Here is a 20077-nt window from a genome sequence, read left to right as displayed (position 1 = left end):
ATGATTTTTTCAGCCACACATGTAACCTTGTACAAACACGGGGTGTGCAGGGAGAGTAGGTAAAGCCTATATAAATGTTTAGAATAGCTCATATTTTCCTGTAGAAGCAGATGTTGAAAGGTAAATTCATTCCCCATTTCCCATTGGAAGCAGGCTGGGAGGTGGGAGGGGTCGGAATATTGTGTTGGGACAGAAGCCCGAGGTCTTCACGTCAGATCCGGACATTGAGATGGGCAGCTGGAATGGCAGGAGGACTTTGCACCTGCATGCAGTAGGCAGGTAATTGAGCTTGTTTAAAAGGCAATTAACTTAAATTTTATGAGGGTTTTGGATTTTTCCAGACCTGCACATAAACCAAGGGGCTTCAGAGCTTTGCCAGGTATAAGGAAGCTGTGAGCAAGCAGAAGGTGTCAGTTATGGCTGCAAACTGCAGCCATCATGAGTACTGGCAAGCTTTGGCATGGAGGGTGGAACAGCGTGTGCATTGGCATAGACAGTGGGGAGTAGGGGAAAAGGTGCCAGAGTTGCAGAGTGGCATATTGACGCTAGCACTTGTGCAGGTGGAAGAAAAGGTAGAAGAGGTGGAAGGAGGCCCTGGAGATTGAGTGAGTCTACATGCAAAGGGCCTCATTCACTCAGGTTATGGCTCTTCCAATGAGGAACAGCATCAGAGAGGGATAGAGCTACAGCCAAGAGCAGTGGGGCAGCCTCGGGGTGAGAAAGGGGGGAAAGAGGAGAAGGGCACAGAGGGGGAGGCAACCAACCTCCTATGTAGACATGAGGTTACCCACCAGACCACGGCTCAGCTCGCTCAAGATGTCAGAGCAGCAGTATCGCTGAAAACTCTGCCTGTCCAGGGAGGTGGTCTCAGAGCTGTGTGCCATGCTGGAGGACAAGCTGAGTCCTATGGGAAGTGGTGGCTACCCAATGTCAGTGGCGCTGAAGGTCACCGTGGGGCTAAATTTCTACGCCTCAGGAACATTCCAGGAATCTACCGGAGATATGTGTGGGATCCCCCAGTCTGTGGCTCATCGCTGCATCAAGATAGTCACCAAAGCCATCTTCAAGAGGGCCAGCCAGTAGGTGCACTTCCATACTACATAGACAGTCAGGTGGAGAGGGATATAGAGTTCGAAGTTATCGCTGGATTCCCCCAGGTGCAGGGAGTCATTGACTGCATGCATGTGGCCATCAAGGCACCCACTAACCAGCCAGCAGCCTTCATCAGCAGGAAGGTCTTCCACTCACTCAATGTACAACTGGTCTACGATCACAACAGGCACTTCCTCTAAATGTGTGCATAGTTCCCAGGAAGCAGCCAAGATGCCTACATAAAGGCAGCCCCAGTTGCCAGAGCTTTTCAGACCCTCCGTGCACCTTCAAGGATGGATACTGGGTGATGAGGATTACCCATTGAAGACGCCTGTGAACACTGTTAGCACTGTTACAGAGGAGAGTTACAACATCTGCTGCAGAACAATTCGTGTGGCCATTGAGCAGGCCATAGGGCTTCTGAAGATGTGGTACAGATGCATAGACAGATCTGGTGGAGCCATTCAGTATGTCCCCGTAAGAGTCTTGCGTATCACTGTAGTTTGCTGTGCCCTGCACACTCTGGCGCTTCAAAGGGGAGAGCAATTGAACAATGAGGATATCACAGCGCACAATGCCTCCTCCGATGATGAGGAAATGGAGGAAGATGGTAAGCAGAGTCAGGATGCTGCCGAGCCCCAGGGACAACAAACAAGGTGCCATGGGATACCCGCAAGGGATGCTCAGGATGCAGTCATACAGGCACGGTTCACATGATCCCTATTGCAGATGTGTGCAATGCAATAAAGCTTCAGCACTCTTCAGTCCTGGTGCGGCACCTTTCGGCCCTGTTGCTGCCTCCTTCATTGACCTTACCATTTACCTGGTCCAAGTTAGACAGATCACTGCAGCATGGGGAGTGTCTCGACCTCACGCGGTGTGGTACCATCTATCACATCTTTGACGGAGCCAGGGTGCTCCTGAAGACCAAGCGGCCCCAAGAAATGCAAGGAAAACTCAAGCCTTGTAACATCAGATATTTAATGGCGGAACTTTCGGCTGAGCTGGAGGCAGGTGGGTGACCTTGCTGTCCTGTGGCATGAGATGACTTTGGCCATTGTCCTCTGGCTGTCTAACGCCTGGAGGGAGCCTCTTCTGTCATTGCAGCCAAATGAGGCATTGATGTCATTGACAGAGAAGCCAAGGGGCCGTTGTGTCCACCAGGTTTGCCCGAGAGGCCCCCCAGCTGCTTCAGGTAGTCACTCCTCTGCCCTTGCAGGGCACACCTGTACCTCCCTGCTCACCTGAGGAATGCAAGGACCTGGCAGTGACTCAAGGCACCTCGTCCCCACCATCACCACCCCACCCCTCAAGCCATTGCTGCACGAAGCTGCTGGAGTTGGCGATGGCATGCAGGTCCCTGCACATCTCCAGCATCCACTGGGTGGTTTTCTGCATGTGGCTCTCCATGAGGGTGGCCAATCTCTTGATGGAGGAAGCTAAGGACACACACACCAGAGACATGATGGCATTCATGGCCTGGATAGATTCCTCCATCGCCTGTTCCAGAGGGCACCTTGCCTCTGAAAGCTCTGCTAGATGTTCCTTCACCTCACGCTGTAGCTCCCTTCTGGGAGCGGAGCGGAGAGTAGCAGACCTGAGGAGAGAACGCTGAGAGAGGAGCCCGAGGATCACGGCCTAGACACTTACCTTCTGGGAGCGGAACGGAGAGCAGTCAAGGCACGCCAGAGTTTTGAAAACAGGAAAAAAAGTCAACAGTGACATCACAGAAAAACTGCAAGGTGATTGGTTGGGTAAGTAACAGCTGTTAGTACCTGTAAATAGCTTTAAACAATAAGGGGAAAGTTCTTTTTTTTTTAGAAAACCTCAAAACCCTATCATATAAGTGATAAGGTTAGTACTACTAATGTTTTTTTAAATTAGTGTAATTTATTAAGGACTTTAGATTGTAGTGGGTAGTGTTTGGGAGGGGAACAAGACCCCTAGCATAATTAGTATTTTTTAATGAAAGGGAGTAACTAAGTAATTTAAAGGTAAGTCATGGCAGGAGAGCTCGCACCCATGATATACTGCTCCTGCGCAATGTGGGAAATCAGGGACGCTTCCAGTGTTCCTGACGACCATGTGTGCAGGAAGTGTATCCATCTGCAGCTACTGGCTACCTGCATGACGGAGCTGGAGCTGCGGGTGGATTCACTGTGGAGCATCCGCGATGCTGAGATCATCGTGGATAGTATGTTTAGCGAGGTGGTCACACTGCAGGCAAAAACTGCAAAGACAGAAAGGGAATGGGTGACCACTAGGCAGTGTAGAGGAAGGCAGATAGTGCTGGAGTCCCCTGTGGCCATCCCCCTCTCTAACAGATATACCACTTTGGATATTGTTGGGGGAGATGGCTCAGGGGAAAGCAGCTAGAGCCAAGTTCATGGTACCATGGGTGGCTCTGCTGCACAGGAGGGTAGGAAGAAGAGTGGCAGGGCTATAGTGATAGGGGATTCAATCGTAAAGGGAACAGCCAGGCGTTTCTGCGGCCGCAAAACAGACTCCAGGATGGTATGTTACCTCCCTGGTGCAAGGGGCAAGGATGTCTCTGAGCGGCTGCAGGGCATTCTGAGGGGGGAGGGCAAGCAGCCAGTTGTCGTGGTACATATCAGTACCAATGACATAGGAAAAAAAGGGATGCTGTCCTACAAGCTGAATACAGGGAGTTAGGACGAAAATTAAAAAGTAGGACCTCAAAGATAGTTATCTCAGTATTACTACCAGTACCACATGCTAGCGAGAGCAGAAATAGCTGGATATATCAGATGAATACGTGGCTGGAGAAATGGTGTGGGGGGAGGGATTCATATTCCTGGGACATTGGGACCGGTTCTGGGGAAGGTGGGACCACTACAAGCTGGATGGGTTGCATCTGGGCAGGACTGGGACCAATTTCCTCGGGGGGGTGTTTGCGAGTGCTGTCGGGGAGGGTTTAACCTAGAATGGCAGGGGGATGGGAATCTGAGCAGGGAGACAGAGGAGAGGGAAACAAGGATAGAAATGAAAGACAGAAAGGTAAGAAGCAAAAGTGGAAGGCAGAGAAAACAAGGGCGAGAAACAAATGGGGCCGCAGTGCAAAATAAAGCTAAGATGACTAACAATGTTAAAAAGACAAGCCTAAAGGCATTGTGTCTTAATGCATGGAGCATTCGCAATAAGGTAGATGAATTAACAGCGCAAATAGATATAAACGGTTATGATTTGGTAGCGATTACGGAGACATGGCGCAAGGTGACCAAGGATGGAAACTGAATATCCAAGGGTATTCAGTATTTAGGAAGGACAGGTAAAAAGGGAAAAGAGGAGGGGTAGCGTTGTTAGTAAAGGAGGAAATCAACGCAATAGTGAGGAAGGATATTGGCTTGGAAAATCATGATGTGGAATCTATATGGGTGGAGCTAAGAAACACCAAGGGGCAGAAAATGTTGCTGGGGGTTGTCAATAGGCCCCCAAACAGTAGTGGAGATTTAAGGGATGGTAGATGGTATTAAACAGGAAATTAGAGACACATGCAATAAGGGTACAACTGTAATCATGGGTGATTTTAATGTACATATAGATTGGTCAAACCAAATTAGTAATAATACTGTGGAGGAGGATTTCCTGGAGTGTGTACGTGATGGTTTTTTAGACCAATACATTGAGGAACCGACTACAGAACAGGCTATCCTAGACTGGGTATTGTGCAATGAGAAAGAATTAATTAACAATTTTATTGTGCGGGGTCCCTTGGGGAGGAGCGACCATAACATGATAGAATTCTTCATTAAGATGGAGAGTGAAGTAGTTGAATCCAAAACTAGGGTCCTGAATCTAAATAAGGGAAACCATGAAGGTATGAGGCACGAGTTGGCCATGGTAGATTGGGGAACATTACTAAAAGGGTTGATGGTGGATAGGCAATGAATAATATTTAAAGAACGTGTACATGAATTACAACAATTATTCATTCCTGTCTGGCGCAAAAATAAAACTGGAAAGGTGGCTCAACTGTGGCTTATAAAATAAATTAGGGATAGTATTAGATCCAACGAGGAGGCATTTAAAAATTGCCAGAAAAGGCAGCATGTCTGAGGATTGGGAGCAGTTTAGAATTCAGCAAAGGAGGACAAAGAGGTTGATTAAGCGGGGGGAAATAGAGTATGAGAGTAAACTTGCGGGGAACATAAAAACTGACTGTAAAAGCTTCTATAAATATGTGAAGAGAAAAAGATTAGTGAAGATAAATGTAGGTCCCTTACAGTCAGAAACAGGGGAAATTATAATGGGGAAAAAGAAATGGCAGAACAATTAAACACATACTTTGGTTCTGTCTTCACAAAGGAGGACACAAATAACTTCCCAGAAATGTTAGGGAACCAAGAGTCTAATGAGAGGGAGGAATTAAAGGAAATCAGTATTAGTAAAAAAATAGTGCTAGGAAAGTTAATGGGGTTAAAGGCTGACAAATCCCCAGGGCATGATAATCTACATCCCAGAGTACTAAAGGAAGTGGCCTTGGAAATAGTGGATGCATTGGTGGTCATCTTCCAAAATTCTATAGACTCTGGAGCAGTTCCTACAAATTGGAGGGTGGCAAATGGAGCCCCACGATTTAAAAAAAGGAGGGATAAAAAAAACAGGGAACTACAGACCAGTGAGCCTTACACCAGTAGTGGGGAAAATGCTAGAGTCTATTATAATAGATGTGATAGCAGGCTGCAAAGTGATTTGGACAAGTTGGGTGACTGGGCAAATGCATAGCAGATGCCGTAAAACATGGATAAATGTGAGGTTATCCACTTTGGTTGTAAAAACAGAAAGGCAGATTATTATCTGAATGATGATAGATTGGGAAGGGGGGAGATGCAACGAGACCTGGGTGTCCTTGTACACCAGTCGCTGAAAGCAAGCATTCAGGTGCAGCAAGCAATTAGGAAGGTGAATGGTATGTTGGCCTTCATTGCAAGAGGATTTGAGTACAGGAGCAAGGATGTCTTCCTACAGTTATGCAGGGCTTTGGTGAGACCACATCTGGAGTATTGTGTGCAGTTTTGGTCTCCTTACTCGAGGAAGGATGTTCTTGCCATGGAGGGAGTGCAAAAAAGATTTACTAGGCTGATTTCTGGTGTGGCAGGATTGACGTATGAGGAGTGATTGGGTCGACTAGGCCTATATTCACTAGAATTTAGAAGAATGAGAGGGATCTCATAGAAACCTATAAAATTCTAACAGGACTAGACAGGCTAGATGCAGGGAGGATGTTCCCGAAGGCTGGGGAGTCCAGAACCAGGGGTCACAGTCTCAGGATACTGGGTAGGCCATTTAGAACTGAGATAAGGAGAACTTTCTTCACACAGAGGGTGGTGAACCTGTGGAATTCTCTATTACAGAAGGCAGTGGAGGCCAAATCATTAAATATATTCAAGAAGGATATGAATATATTTCTTAATGCCAAAGGGATCAAGGGAAATGGGGAAAAAGCAGGAACAGGGGACTGAATTGGATGATCAGCCATGATCTTTTTTGCATGGCGGAGCAGGCCCGAAGGGCCGAATGGCCTACCCCTGCTCCTATTTTCTATGTTTCTATGTTTCCAGTATCTGATGCACACAGATGCTCAACAACGACACTCACTTTACCTATGCTGCTGGCCGCCTGACTGTCCATGATGGTGCCAGATGCATGCCACCTGCATGCAGCCACTCAGCATCAGCAGTGCAGGAGTCACCTGAGATGGAATGACCCATTCACCAATATGCTACCATGCCTGCGACAGCCAATGCTGCTGCCTGGCTCCATTACCAGTGACTGCATTAGCATTCCTTTTCTAACTAACTCACCACAAAAAGCAGGACAAATCCAATCCGGCCAATTACCTCCCCATCAGTCTACTCTCGATCATCAGCAAAGTGATGGAAGGTGTTGTCGACAGTGCTGTCACACATTACTTACACAGCAGCAACCTGCTCGCCGATGCTCAGTTTAGGTTCACCAAGGCCACTTGGCTCCAAACCTCATTACAGCCTTGGTCCAGCCATGAACTAAAGAGCTGAATTCAAGACTGAGGTGAAAGTGACTGCCCTTGACATCAAGGCAGCAGTTGACTGAGTGTGGCATCAAGGAGCCCCAGCCAAATTGAAGTCAGTGGGAATCGGGGGAAAACTCTCCACTGGTTGGAATCATACTGAGCACAAAGGAAGATGGTTGTGGTAATTGGAGGCCTATCATCTCAGCCCCAGGACATCGCTGCAGGAGTTCCTCAGGGTAGTGTCCTAGGCCCAACCATCCCCAGCTGCTTAATCAATCACCTTCCCTCCATCATAAGGTCAGAAGTGAGGATGTTCACTGATGATTGCACAATTTTCAATACCATTCACGACTCCTCAGATACCGAAGCAGTCCATGCCCGCAGGCTTGGGCTGATAAGTGGCAAGTAACATTCGTGCCACATAAGTGCCAGGCAATGATCATCTCCAACAATAGAGAATATAACCATCTCCCCTTGACATTCAATGGTATTACCATCACTGAATCCCCCACCGTCAACATCAATGGAGGTTACTATTGACCAGAAACTTAACTGAACCAGCCATATAAATACTGTGGCTACAAGAACAGGCCAGAGGCTGGGAATTCTATAGAAAGTCACTCACCTCATGACTCCCCACAGCCTGTCCACCATCTACAAGGCATGAGTGCAGCTCCAACAACATTCAAAAAGCTCCACACCATCTAGGACAAAGCAGCCCACTTGATCAGCACCCCCATCCACCACCTTCAACATTCACTCCCCCCACTACCTGAGTACAGTTTCAGCAGTGTTTACTGTATACAAGATGCACTGCAGAAACTCGCCAAGCCTCCTTCGGCTACACCTTCCAAACTCGCAACCTCTACCACTTAGAAGTACAATGGCAGCAGGTGTATGGGAACACGACTACCTGCATGAATGATTGTTTTTACTGATGGTATATGAGGCTCAAGAATATACAGTTCCTGCCTTGTGATTGGGTTCGAAGCTGAGCTCTAGTCTAATTGGCAAAAGCTATTTGATTGACTTTCTATCAGACACTAGAAGCAAATATCCTACAGTCAAGGGTGATATCAAAGTTTTAAAAGACTTCTGAGAGTAGACAACGGGCCTGCTCACATCTGTATCATTTTATTCATATAACTTGTGCCCTGTTTGATGTCAGGTTGTATTTTATTATATTTTAATTTAGGGCATCACGTAATAAATCTGAGAAAAAGAGACGTGATCAGTTCAATGTCCTCATCAAAGAACTCAGTGTCATGCTTCCGGGCAGTATCCGTAAGCTGGACAAATCTACAGTGTTGCAGAAGACTATCGACTTTTTACAAAGACACAATGGTAAGATAAAACTGATCTAACCCAAAAGCTAAGGTTCATATTTAACACCTTTTAAAACATTTTGAAGTCATCTATCTTCCCATCTTCTCTTGGCAAAGTGGTTAAAAGTACCATGTGCATGATAGAGTCATGTAGGCTAGAAGAGAACCAGGTTCAATTCCTGTTTTGAACTGAATTAACTGATCTCTACAACACAATAGTTGGTGTGCCTATAATTTACTTCATCATCCATCATTAAGAAAGAGAGAAGAGAAATCAGCATACTACTGTAGATTATATTTTGGTTGGACACAGCATGACTAAATAAAATGACAGTGATCTAATGATACAAGTATGTTGGAGCTGCAGTGTGTTGTAAAGCAGTAGGATGCAGGTTTATACCTACAGATCCTCACACCAACTGTTGCCAATCTTGGCCATCCCAGAAGATGAAGGTTCTGAGTAAAATGAAACCCTACAGGGACCGAACATCTTATTTCAGTCCTGTGTCATCGTTGTGCATCTCCTAGGAAAGTGGCATTAGCAAAGGTTTTGTAGAAAGTTCTTTGAAGCAGGGAATCTTATAGCCCATTGAGAAAAGGCTAAAGCAAAAGGAAAGAATATATTGTTATAAGTGGAATCGAAGGAGAGCCAACATGTTCCCGTTAAAGTGAAGGGTAGGACCAACAAGTCCAGGGAACCCTGGATGTCAAGAGTTATAGAGGATTGGATAAGAAAAAAAAAGGAGGCTTACGGCAGATTCAGAGCGTTGAAAACAGCGGAGGCCCTAGAGGAGTATAGAAAGTGTAGGGGGGTACTTAAAAAAGTAATTAGGAAAGCGAAGAGGAGACATGAAAAAACACTGGCGGGCAAGATAAAGGAAAATCCCAAGGTGTTTTTTAAGTATATTAAGGGCAAGAGGATAACCAGGGAAAGAGTAGGGCCCATTAGGGACCAAAGTGGCAATCTGTGTGTGGAACTGGAGGACATAGGTGAGGTTTTAAATGATTACTTTTCATCTGTGTTCACTATGGAGTAGGACAATGTAGGTGTAGAGATCAAGGAGGGGGATTGTATATACTTGAACATATTAGCATTGAAAGGGAGGAAGTATTAGCTGTTTTAGTGGGCTTAAAAGTGGATAAATCCCCAGGCCCAGATGAGAAGTATCCCAGGCTGTTATGTGAGGCAAGGGAGGAGATAGCAGGGGCTCTGACACAAATTTTCAAATCCTCTCTGGCCACAAGAGAGGTACCAGAGGATTGGAGGACAGCGAATGTGGTACCATTATTCAAGAAGGGTAGCAGGGATAAACCAGGTAATTACAGGCCGGTGAGTCTAACATCAGTGGTAGGGAAACTATTGGAAAAGATTCTGAGGGACAGGATTAATCTCCACTTGGAGAGGCAGGGATTAATCAAGGATAGTCAGCATGGCTTTGTCAGGGGGAGATCATGTCTAACAAAACTTGATTGAATTTTTCGAGGCGGTGACTAGATGTGTAGATGAGGGTAAAGCAGTTGATGTACTCTACATGGACTTCAGTAAGGCTTTTGATAAGGTCCTGCATGGGAGATCGGTAAGAAGGTAAGAGCCGAGGGGATCCAGGGCAATTTGACAAATTGGATCCAAAATTGGCTTAGTGGCAGGAGGTAGCGGATGATGGTCGAGGGTTGTTTTTGCGACTGGAAGCCTGTGACCAGTGGTGTACCGCAGGGATTGGTGCTGGGACCCTTGCTATTTGTAGTGAACATTAATGCTTTAGACGTGAATATAGGAGGTGTGATCAGTAAGTTCGCAGATGACACGAAAATTGGTGGTGTCGTAAATAGTGAGCCTTAGATTACAGGACGATATAGATGGGCTGGTAAGTTGGGCGGAGCAGTGGCAAATGGAATTTAATCCTGAGAAGTGTGAGGTGATGCATTTTGGGTGGACTAACAAGGCAAGAGAATATACAGTGGACGGTAGGACCCTAGGAAGTACAGAGGGTCAGAGGGACCTTGGTGTACTTGTCCATAGATCACTGAAGGCAGCAGCACAGGCAGATAAGGTGGTTAGGAAGGCATATGGGATACTTGCCTTGATCAGCCGAGGCACAGAATATAAGAGCAGGGAGGTATGATGGAGCTGTATAAAACGCTAGTTAGGCCACAGCTGGAGTACCGTGTACAGTTCTGGGCACCACACTATAGGAAGGATGTGATTGCACTGGAGAGGGTGCAGAGGATGTTGCCTGGGCTGGACTATTTCAGCTATGAAGACAGACTGAAAAGACGAGGGTTGTTTTCCTTAGAGCAGAGAAGGCTGAGGGGGGACCTGATTGAGGTATACAAAAGTATGAGGGGCATTGATAGGTTAAGATTGGAAGAAACTTTTTCCCTTAGCGGAGGGGTCAATAATCAGGGAGCATAGATTTAAGGTAAGGGGCAGGAGGTTTAGAGGGGATTTGAGGAAAATTTTTTTTACGCAGAGTGTGGTTGGAATCTGGAACGCACTGCCTGAAGAGGTGGTCGAGGCAGGAACCCTCATAACATTTAAGAAGTATTTAGATGAGCACTTGAAATGCAATAGCATACAATGCTACGGGCCAAGTGCTGGAAAATGGGATTAGAATAGTTAGGTGCTTGATGGCCAGCACAGACATGATGGACCGAAGGGCCTGTTTCTATGCTGTAAAACTCTACGACTTTATGACTATGAGAGGAAAATATTGGCCTGGGGTTTCTGCTCGATTGCGCTTTTCTTTGGCGCAATTCTCCCAATATTGGCATAGCTGGTGCAAAAGATACCGGAATTTTAATTGTGTTCTGCGCAAATCGAGTTTCTGTGATCTTTTGTGCTCGTCTTAAAAACGTCATGCTTGAAGTAGGACCTGCTCACAAAAGTGGCCACGCCCCAGGATGAATTAATCACCATTGGGGGTTTCTGCTAATTGAGCCTGTTTGCAGACCTCCAGGCTCACGGACATTAATAGATGCGTTTTAAATGGTTTTGAATGCATTTTTAAAAATTTGCTAAGAAACTTACTGTACTGTACCCCAATCTAACTTGAAAATAGTTATTTTTGTTTTTTACAGATCATTTTTCATAATGTAAAATCAGGTTACCCACAGGTGGTGGATTGACACTGTGATTTTAAATGCTTAATTTTTTTGTGATAAACCCATTTTCAACTGCACTAATTAAAGTGCACCAAGTTACCACTCTTAAATATATCAGGGAATATTTTTTAAAGTTTTCTGAAAAAAAGTACTTTTTAAGGCACTGCCCACTTACACTGGTTCATGGCAGATTTTGCATTTGCTGATATGTAAATAAGTTTGAGCAAAAATTCGGGGGACAATATCTTTCTAAAACCAGCGCAATGTACGCCAGAATTGCCAATTGCGCCCAAAGTGGAAACTCCAATCCATAAATATAATCACGCTGCTTTTACAATGATTTTTAAATATTCACAAAGTGTTTCTGCATCTAAATTGAGCAGGTTAGTTAACTCTTTTAAAGGATTACTATGATTTTTATTAATGCAAGTATGAATAATTTAGGTGGCAACTTTGAATTTTAGTTAAAACTTGAGCACGCTGCATGTAACTGTTACAGTAAAATACTAAAGCTGACCAAATTGTTTTTTAGAAACTTCAGCACAGAAGGAGACAAATATTATCCAGCATAATTGGAAGCCTTCATTTCTGAGCAATGAGGAATTTACACAACTGATGTTAGAGGTGACTAATGAAAATGTACTTTGAGAATAGCATCCCGTTGACTTGCTTCATGTGTTTTAATCTAACTTTTGATTGAATTATTTAAAGGTGCATTTAACTACAAATTTATCATTGGGGTGAAACCTTCTCAGCTTTGCATGGATGTAAAGTGTAAGTCAGGTGTCAAGACCAGAACTGTTTCCGAGCAATCCCCATCTGCTTCTTTCTGGTGTCAGGTCAGGCCTGATACTCGATTCAAGCTGCATTTACAGAATAACTACAATATCCCAGCACTCAGTGGGTTGGTACATGTTTGTACTGCAATGTGACATGCCACCATAACAAATAATCTGTCAAGAATTGTGCATTTGATTTGGAGTAAAGCAATCAGTTTATGACATGTCAAATCATGCAACAATACATAATATAAATTATAAGTTGAATATCATTGAATTGAATATGTATTTTTTTTCGAAAAGTGTTGTCTAATAAGCAATTTCTTCACATTTTGTAAATTCCGAACTATCACTCTAGTTCTCAAACTATGAGCTGGATTTTCTCACAGGCTTCGAGACTCCAACGTCGAGGCCAAATGGGGTCCTGGGCCCGTACTTGCTGGCAGCATGCCCTCTGATATATTCTTCCCGGAGGCGGTTTCCTGATTAGCCGCCTTCATGTTCGTTGTCAGCAGGCTTTCAGTGCTGCAGGCGCAATCAGAGAGCCGGCAGTTCTGGAGCCTCAGCAGCCCCAACTGGGAGAGGCAGGCGCTGCTGAGGCAGATCGGGGACTGTGAAGGTGCCTCAACATGGAGGTGCCCGTGGAGGCATTCATGAAATTCAAAAGTGGTGAGGGCTGAAGGGAAACACCTCCAGAGGAATCGTTTGGGCTGCAGGTGTGGCCTTTCCTGCCCGCGCCCCATCTTTGGGGCATCGAGTCTCTGGCTCCGATGGGAGGCAGCCTCGATTGTGCTGGTAGCCTCTGCACACAACAGGTTGCCATGGCGACGTTGGTAAAAAAAAGCGCCGGGGCAAAATTGTCTCTAATTGGGGCCTTAATCACCATAATTGGCTGACCATCTCTGTGGAACGGGCAGCCGATCCAGTTCCCTGCCCACCCTGGGACGCTCCCCAGCGGTGGGAATGTGCCGGGGAGCCATATAACGCGGCTCCCCCCTATTTTCCCAGCCCCCACCCCACCTCCAACTCTGTCTCCACAGGGCCAGGAAAATCAGGCCCTTAATTTCTACACAATTGGTTTAGTTGGAAAACACTGACTGCTAGTGTCTTTGTTCCACTCTCTTCAGGCATTAGATGGCTTCATCATAGCTCTAACAACAGATGGAAATATCATTTATGTTTCTGATAGCATCACACCTCTACTTGGACATTTACCTGTGAGTAAAATAATATTAAAAAGTTAACATTTTGTCTTAAACACAACTAAGTTTGTTACTGCTGAAAGAGACACTGCCACTGATTCAAAACTGAAAAAATGCTTAACAGTTTTGGAGTTCCATCTTTAAAATACACCAGATTAACAATTTACTGGAAAAGAAACTGAGACTATCTAATTTTTATCTGATATTAGATTTCAAATGCAGAAATATAGAGCAATGTGTGTTTTAATAGCCCAGTCTGACCAAACTAAGAGTAGTTCAGTTTGTCAAGAACACCTTAGCAGGTTTCAGAACATGCTTGTATTTCCAATCATTTAGTTTAGAGATACAGCACTGAAACAGGCCCTTCGGCCCACCGAGTCTGTGCCGACCATCAACCACCCATTTTATACTAATCCTACACTAATTCCATATTCCTACCACATCCCCACCTGTCCCTATATTTCCCTACCACCTACCTATACTAGGGGCAATTTATAATGGCCAATTTACCTATCAACCTGCAAGTCTTTGGCATGTGGGAGGAAACCGGAGCACCCGGAGAAAACCCACGCAGACACAGGGAGAACTTGCAAACTCCACACAGGCAGTACCCAGAATTGAACCCAGGTCACTGGAGCTGTGAGGCTGCGGTGCTAACCACTGCGCCACTGTGCCACTAGCATTTAACAATATCATTATTGCTCAGTGTTATAAAATAAAACAAATTCAGAGCGTTCGTAACAAATTCACAGTGTGTCTTTCTAAAAGGATTTGGGACAGAAATTTCAGTTTGCTTTTGAAAACTAAGTTCAAGTTTGTGTGCTGGTCTTGAAATTGAACATAGAACTAACAATCTTGCCCCACCCCCACTTTACTTGTTTATAACCTTTTACATTTCTAATATTTGCCAGTTCTGAAGAAGGGTCACTGACCTGAAACGTTAACTCTGCTTCTCTCTCCACAGATGCTGCCAGACCTGCTGAGTATTTCCAGCATTTCTTGTTTTTATTTCAGATTTCCAGCATCCGCAGTATTTTGCTTTTAATAGAAGTAACAATTGTTTTACTTCCCAGATTCCATATATAAGAACACATTAACATAAGGAACAGGAGTCGGCCATTCAGCTGCTCAAGCCTGCTCCATCATTCAGTTAGATCATGGCTGATCTGCAACTCAATTTACACACCTTTGCTCCATATCATTTGATACCCTTACTTAGCACAAATCTATCAATCTCCGTATTGAAAGCTCAAATTATTCTAGCACCCACAGCCTTTTGGGGGAGAGAATTCCAGATTTTTATTACCATTTGTGTGAACAAGTGCTTCCGAATTTCACACCTAAATGTCCTAGCTCTAATTTTAATATTATGCGCCCTCATTCTTGATTCCCTACCAGAAGAAATAGTTTTTTCTGCATCTACCCTATCAAATCCTTTTAACATTTTAAACACCTCGATCAGATCACCCCTCAATGCAAGTGAAGTTTATGCATCTGGTCCTCATAGCTTAACCCTCTAGCCCCTGATACTGTTAAATCTATGCTAGAGCCCCTCCAAGACCAATGTACCCTTCCTGAAGTGCAGTGCCTGAAACTGAACACAGCACTCCAGATGGGTTCTGACCCAAGCTAAATACAACTGAGGCATGGCTTTCTTTGTATTCCAACCCCCTCCAACACTTGTGCCCATATACGATTTTTCAGTCTCTCACAAGGATATCTTAATATCTTGATCTGAAGGCAACTGTAAAATGTGTAAATGTGATCTCACCATTTACTCTATCAAACCAATGTATAACTTTTACAAAGTATGCATTAGGCTTTGATTACTGAGTTTTTCAAAGGTTCTCTATTTTTCCTTTATAGCATTGTATTTAAGTTCTTGACAAATAAAGTATAAAATTATACACAGTCATAAAATATTTCAAATTCCACTGTTCCTGGATTCAACTTAGTATTTCAAAACATGGACATTTTATGCATATTCCATAAACAAGGACCTCAAGTTACCATAATAGTGTTTTAAGGGTGATTTTTCAACCAGTACTATTATGATACCAAAACTGACTGTGTCTTTTCTTCTCTTTCTTCTAGTCTGATGTTATCGATCAGAATTTATTAAACTTCCTTCCAGAACAGGAGCATGGAGAAATATTTAAACTGCTGTCCTCTCATACATTAGTGACAGACTCTGTTTTGCCAGACTATTTAAACTGTGAGTTTCTTTGAACATAAAAGATTATGTAACACATTATTTTAGTGGTTAATTGCTTCAACAATGACTTAGATTTGTACAGCACTCCCTAAATTAAACATCCAGCTGAAGACAAATGCAGCAAGATAAAGAAGGAAGTTGAGAGGAAGAGTAAAGGCACTGTTGCAAAGATGGATATCTGGGTGGCTTTTGAAGCACAAAGGTGAAGTGGTTTTGGGAGGGGATTCCAGAAAGCAGTGGTCTCGGAGTAACCTAAAAGATTGTCCTTTGATAGTGGAGTGGAAGAAACAGAATGAACAATAATGCAGAGACAGAGAACTGAAGAGTGTAGGATGTGACATTTGCTGAAGAATGTCACTGAAATAGCATGAGGAAGATTGTGAAGAGATTTGAAGATGAAGATATGGAAATCTATTTATTGTGGCGCATGTATCTTGTGCACTTTGCCAATGATTAGGGTATGCAGGATTTTTCAGTGGAGGACTGCACCATTCTAGATCAGCTGAAGTTTATGAAGGCCGGAAGTGAGAATAGCCTCTTTATGGTATGAAGATATCTAGTAAGATTTCAGTAGCAGTGGAGGAGAAAGAGAAATGTAAGTATGCAGTATTTCAGGCATGAAAGAAAATGTCTTGCAATAACTGGATGAGGAGTAAAATTCTCAGCTCAGGGTCAAGCAAGGATATCACCAATTCAGATTGAGCTGATAGCAAAGTGCCTGCAGGGGTGGGTTGATGAAATTGGAGACAGAGTCATACTGCTGCTGTCAGGAGCCAAAGATAATGGTTTCAGTTTTGTTGACATTAAGCTGAAGGAAATTTTCAACTTTTTACAGAATAGATTAGCAATAGGCTTGGAGTTGATGGTGATCTCAAAGAGGTAGAACTGAGAGTCACAGGTATATATGTGGAAACTAACCCCTGTGCTTGTCAATTATGACATCAATAGATAACACACAAATGATGAACGGGGGTAACCTATGTTCTGGAGCCCTGGGAGCATTGAAGGTGCCTAACTAAGGGCATAGGAGGAGAAACTGAAGATCTTAGGCACTGATATTCCTCTCTCTAGTGCCTGGGGAATACTTATTTCCCAGGTGTTGGAGAGAGGAAACGGGAGGCGGAAGCTCATTACAGTCATTCTCCCCCTCCTCGGATTTAAAGTGCTTCCACCAAGAAATGAACTTGAGTCTACACCTATAATGATAAGGAGACAGGATGGGGCATTCCTGGCCCTCCAGGCTCAATTTATTGTGCTTGTATACCCAGGGTTGCCTGTCTATAGTGACACCCCGAGAAGCTGGCAGTGGCCCTCACTTCTGGACCCTCCTCAGGTGACAGCTGTTTGAAGGGGACAGGCAGCAAGGTGAAGAGGGACAAACCAGATAAGTGGCCAAGTTTTTTTTCTTAACCACCCATTGGCTTTCAAGCTGTGAGATCTGCTGGCTGCCATTCTTCTAAGTGTCAATCATGACCCAATAGTAGCATCATTGTCACTGAGTCAGGGTTTGTGAGTTCGAGTCCCACTCCAGAAACCCGAGCACATCATCTAGGTTAACAGGAATGCTGCTGTACCAATTATTTATTGCAATGATTGAAGTACTTTCTTGATTACAGATTTGCAATTTGTTTTACTCTCACTCTATTTTTCAAATATTCCTCTTTTCCAGTAAAAGTTTGCAAACATCGTGCACCCATATTTCAGGGTTTTCCAATGTTGCACTAAAACTGGCTTTTCAATGAACCATGAATGACTTCTGGTGTTCTGTCTCTTAAATCTGTTTCCTGAAATACAAGTTTGCCTTGGTGTGGTACATCCCCAGATGACCTCAACTTACCTTGGCAGGACAGCAACTGTACGGTACCACCAAATATGCGACTCCAAGATGACTGCAGTCAAGGACATGGACCCTGACTCAAATCATGAGGAAGGGATTATTTAAATAGTTAGAGGAGACTGGCTGGAAAATTGCAAAGTCAGCGTGCCACTCTGATGAGTGGTGACAAAAGCCAAAGTTCACTAAAAAAAAAATGTTGCCCCATTTCCCTGGAGGAAATGCCTTTATTCTAAGGACAGAGTTCTTTTGATAGCTTGGGATCTCCCCTAGACATGGCTTCTAAGCTGTGAATGGGTTTAGGAAAGGTGGTCAAAAGACTCGACTTTCTACTCTTCTCCAACTATAATTTAGGCTGCATGACACATGGTTGGAAACCTGGGGAATCCAGGTTCTGTCATAAATTGCAGCCTCCCATGGTTGAGCTGCCCATATTGTGTCCTGGCTCCCCTACAATAATTTCAGGCCTAGGTGTGTATGTATATATATATATATACTTAAGTAGAAAGAAAGAATGTGCAATTATGTAACTTTGATTTAAGCAACAATGTAACTTTTTTATTTAAAGCTGAGAACTACTTTGAGTTTTCTTGTCATCTGCTGCGAGGGACATTGGACCCAAAGGAACCTCCTACCTATGAATATTTAAAATTTGTGGGAAATTTACAGTCTTATGATGGTGGTGAGTGTTGGCATTTAATGATGATCTATTATGTGAGACTTAAAGATTATTTTGCAAAATACACACTGTGCTTTGCATAAGAACACAGAAAGTAGAAAAGTAAATGGTTTAAAAGGTAGAGCTGAAGAAGAAAGGATTAGTTTACATGAATTAAAACACAAAGTCAATAATTTCTTTCACGAATGCCCTATTCTAGGAATTATCAGAATGAACGTCATTAAATTTAACACAAAAAACAAAATACTGCGGATGCTGGACATCTGAAATAAAAACAGAAAATGCTGGAAATAATCAGGTGAGGCAGCATCTGTGGAGAGAGGAACAGAGTTAATGGCCCAACGTTAACTCACTCAAAACCCATGCACTTACACAGAGTTAAAATCGAGCCCAGTGTTCCAAGTCGATGGGCCTTTTATTAGAACTGGAAAAAGTTAGAGATGTAACAGGTTTTAAGCAAGTACAGAGGCAGGGAAAGGTGGAAGAACAAATAGAAAGATCTTTGATCAGGGGAAAAACAGAGAGATTCAATGACAAAACAGATGATGGTGCAAGATCAAAGGAGATGGTATTGGGACAAGTAAAGAAACAAAAGATGGGTCTGGAGAAGGTGAAAATGGGAATAGCAGAGTCATCACCAACTGCTGTCTGAAAAATTGTAGACAGATTATGATTTGATGTTGTTGAACTTAGTGTTGAGTCTGTAAGGCTGTGAAGTGCCTAATCGAAAGGTGAGGTGCAGTTCCTCAATTTATAAAGCCCAGGATGACATATGCCTTATGAACTACTTTCTCAGCTTGCCCTACCACCTTCAATGATTTGTGCACATATACACCCAGGTCCCTCTGCTCCTGCACTGCCCTTTAAAATTGTATCCTTTATTTTATATTGCTTCTGCTTGTTCTTCATCCCAAAATGTATCAATTCACGATTTATGGAAAGAATCATAGAATCATAGAAATTTACAGCACGGAAGGAGGCCATTCAGCTCATTGTGTCCACACCAGCTGACAAGTAGCCATCCAGCCTCACCTATTTTCCAGCTCTTGCACCATAGCTTTCTAGGTTATGGCACTTCAAGTGCATATCCAAGTACCTTCTAAATGTTGAGGGTTTCTGCCTCTCTCACCCTTTCAAGCAGTGAGTTCCAGATCCCCACCACCCTCTGGGTGAAAAATTTCCCCTCTAATCCCCTGTAAACCAGCTACCTCTTACCCTAAATCTATGCCCCCTGGTTATAGACCTCTCAACCAAGGGAAATAGGGCCTTCCTATCCACTCTATCTAGACCCCTCATAATTGTATACACTTCAATTAGGTCTCCCTTCAGCTTCCTCTTTTTCAAAGAAAATGACCCTAACCTAACTAATCTTTCCTCATAACTAAAATTCTCCAGTCCAGTCCTTGTGAATCTCCTCTGTACCCTCTCTAGTGCAATCACATCTTTCCTAGAGTGCAGTCACCAGACTGTACACAGTACACCAGCCATGGCCTAACCAGTGTTTTATACAGAAATAAAAACAGAAAGTGCTGGAAATGCTCAGCAGGTCTGACAGCATCTGTGGAGAGAGAACAGAGTTAACGTTTCAGGTCTGAGACCTTTCATCAATCAGAAGCCAATTTTGGATCCATTTGCCACTTTCCCTGGATCCCATTGGCTTTTATTTCCATGACCAGTCTGCCATGCGGGACCTGATCAAAAGCCTTGCTAAAATCCATATAGACTAAATCAAATACATTACCCTCATTGACCTTCCTTGTTACTTCCTCAAAAAATTCAATCACATTAGTCAGACACAATCTTCCCTGTACAAATCCGCGCTGGGTATCTTTGATT

The 20077-nt window shown here is 43.8% G+C and overlaps 1 protein-coding gene across 7 annotated transcripts in view; it reads left to right on the top strand.

Moving 5' to 3' along the window:
* Positions 1-20077, top strand: part of LOC137371375 (neuronal PAS domain-containing protein 2-like) — a 183095-nt gene that overhangs the window by 85192 nt on the left and 77826 nt on the right. For all 7 annotated transcript variants that reach the window (XM_068033871.1, XM_068033872.1, XM_068033870.1 and 4 more), the window contains 5 exons: positions 8301-8449; positions 12065-12156; positions 13439-13528; positions 15608-15728; positions 18131-18244. In XM_068033871.1, coding sequence (XP_067889972.1) covers positions 8301-8449; positions 12065-12156; positions 13439-13528; positions 15608-15728; positions 18131-18244 — 566 coding nt within the window. The remainder of the gene's footprint in view (positions 1-8300; positions 8450-12064; positions 12157-13438; positions 13529-15607; positions 15729-18130; positions 18245-20077) is intronic.

Source organism: Heterodontus francisci, chromosome 6 (genome assembly GCF_036365525.1).
Source record: "Heterodontus francisci isolate sHetFra1 chromosome 6, sHetFra1.hap1, whole genome shotgun sequence".
Lineage (NCBI taxonomy): Eukaryota > Metazoa > Chordata > Chondrichthyes > Heterodontiformes > Heterodontidae > Heterodontus > Heterodontus francisci.
Note: the sequence above shows the minus strand (reverse complement) of the source record. Positions and strands in the feature narration are given on the sequence as shown.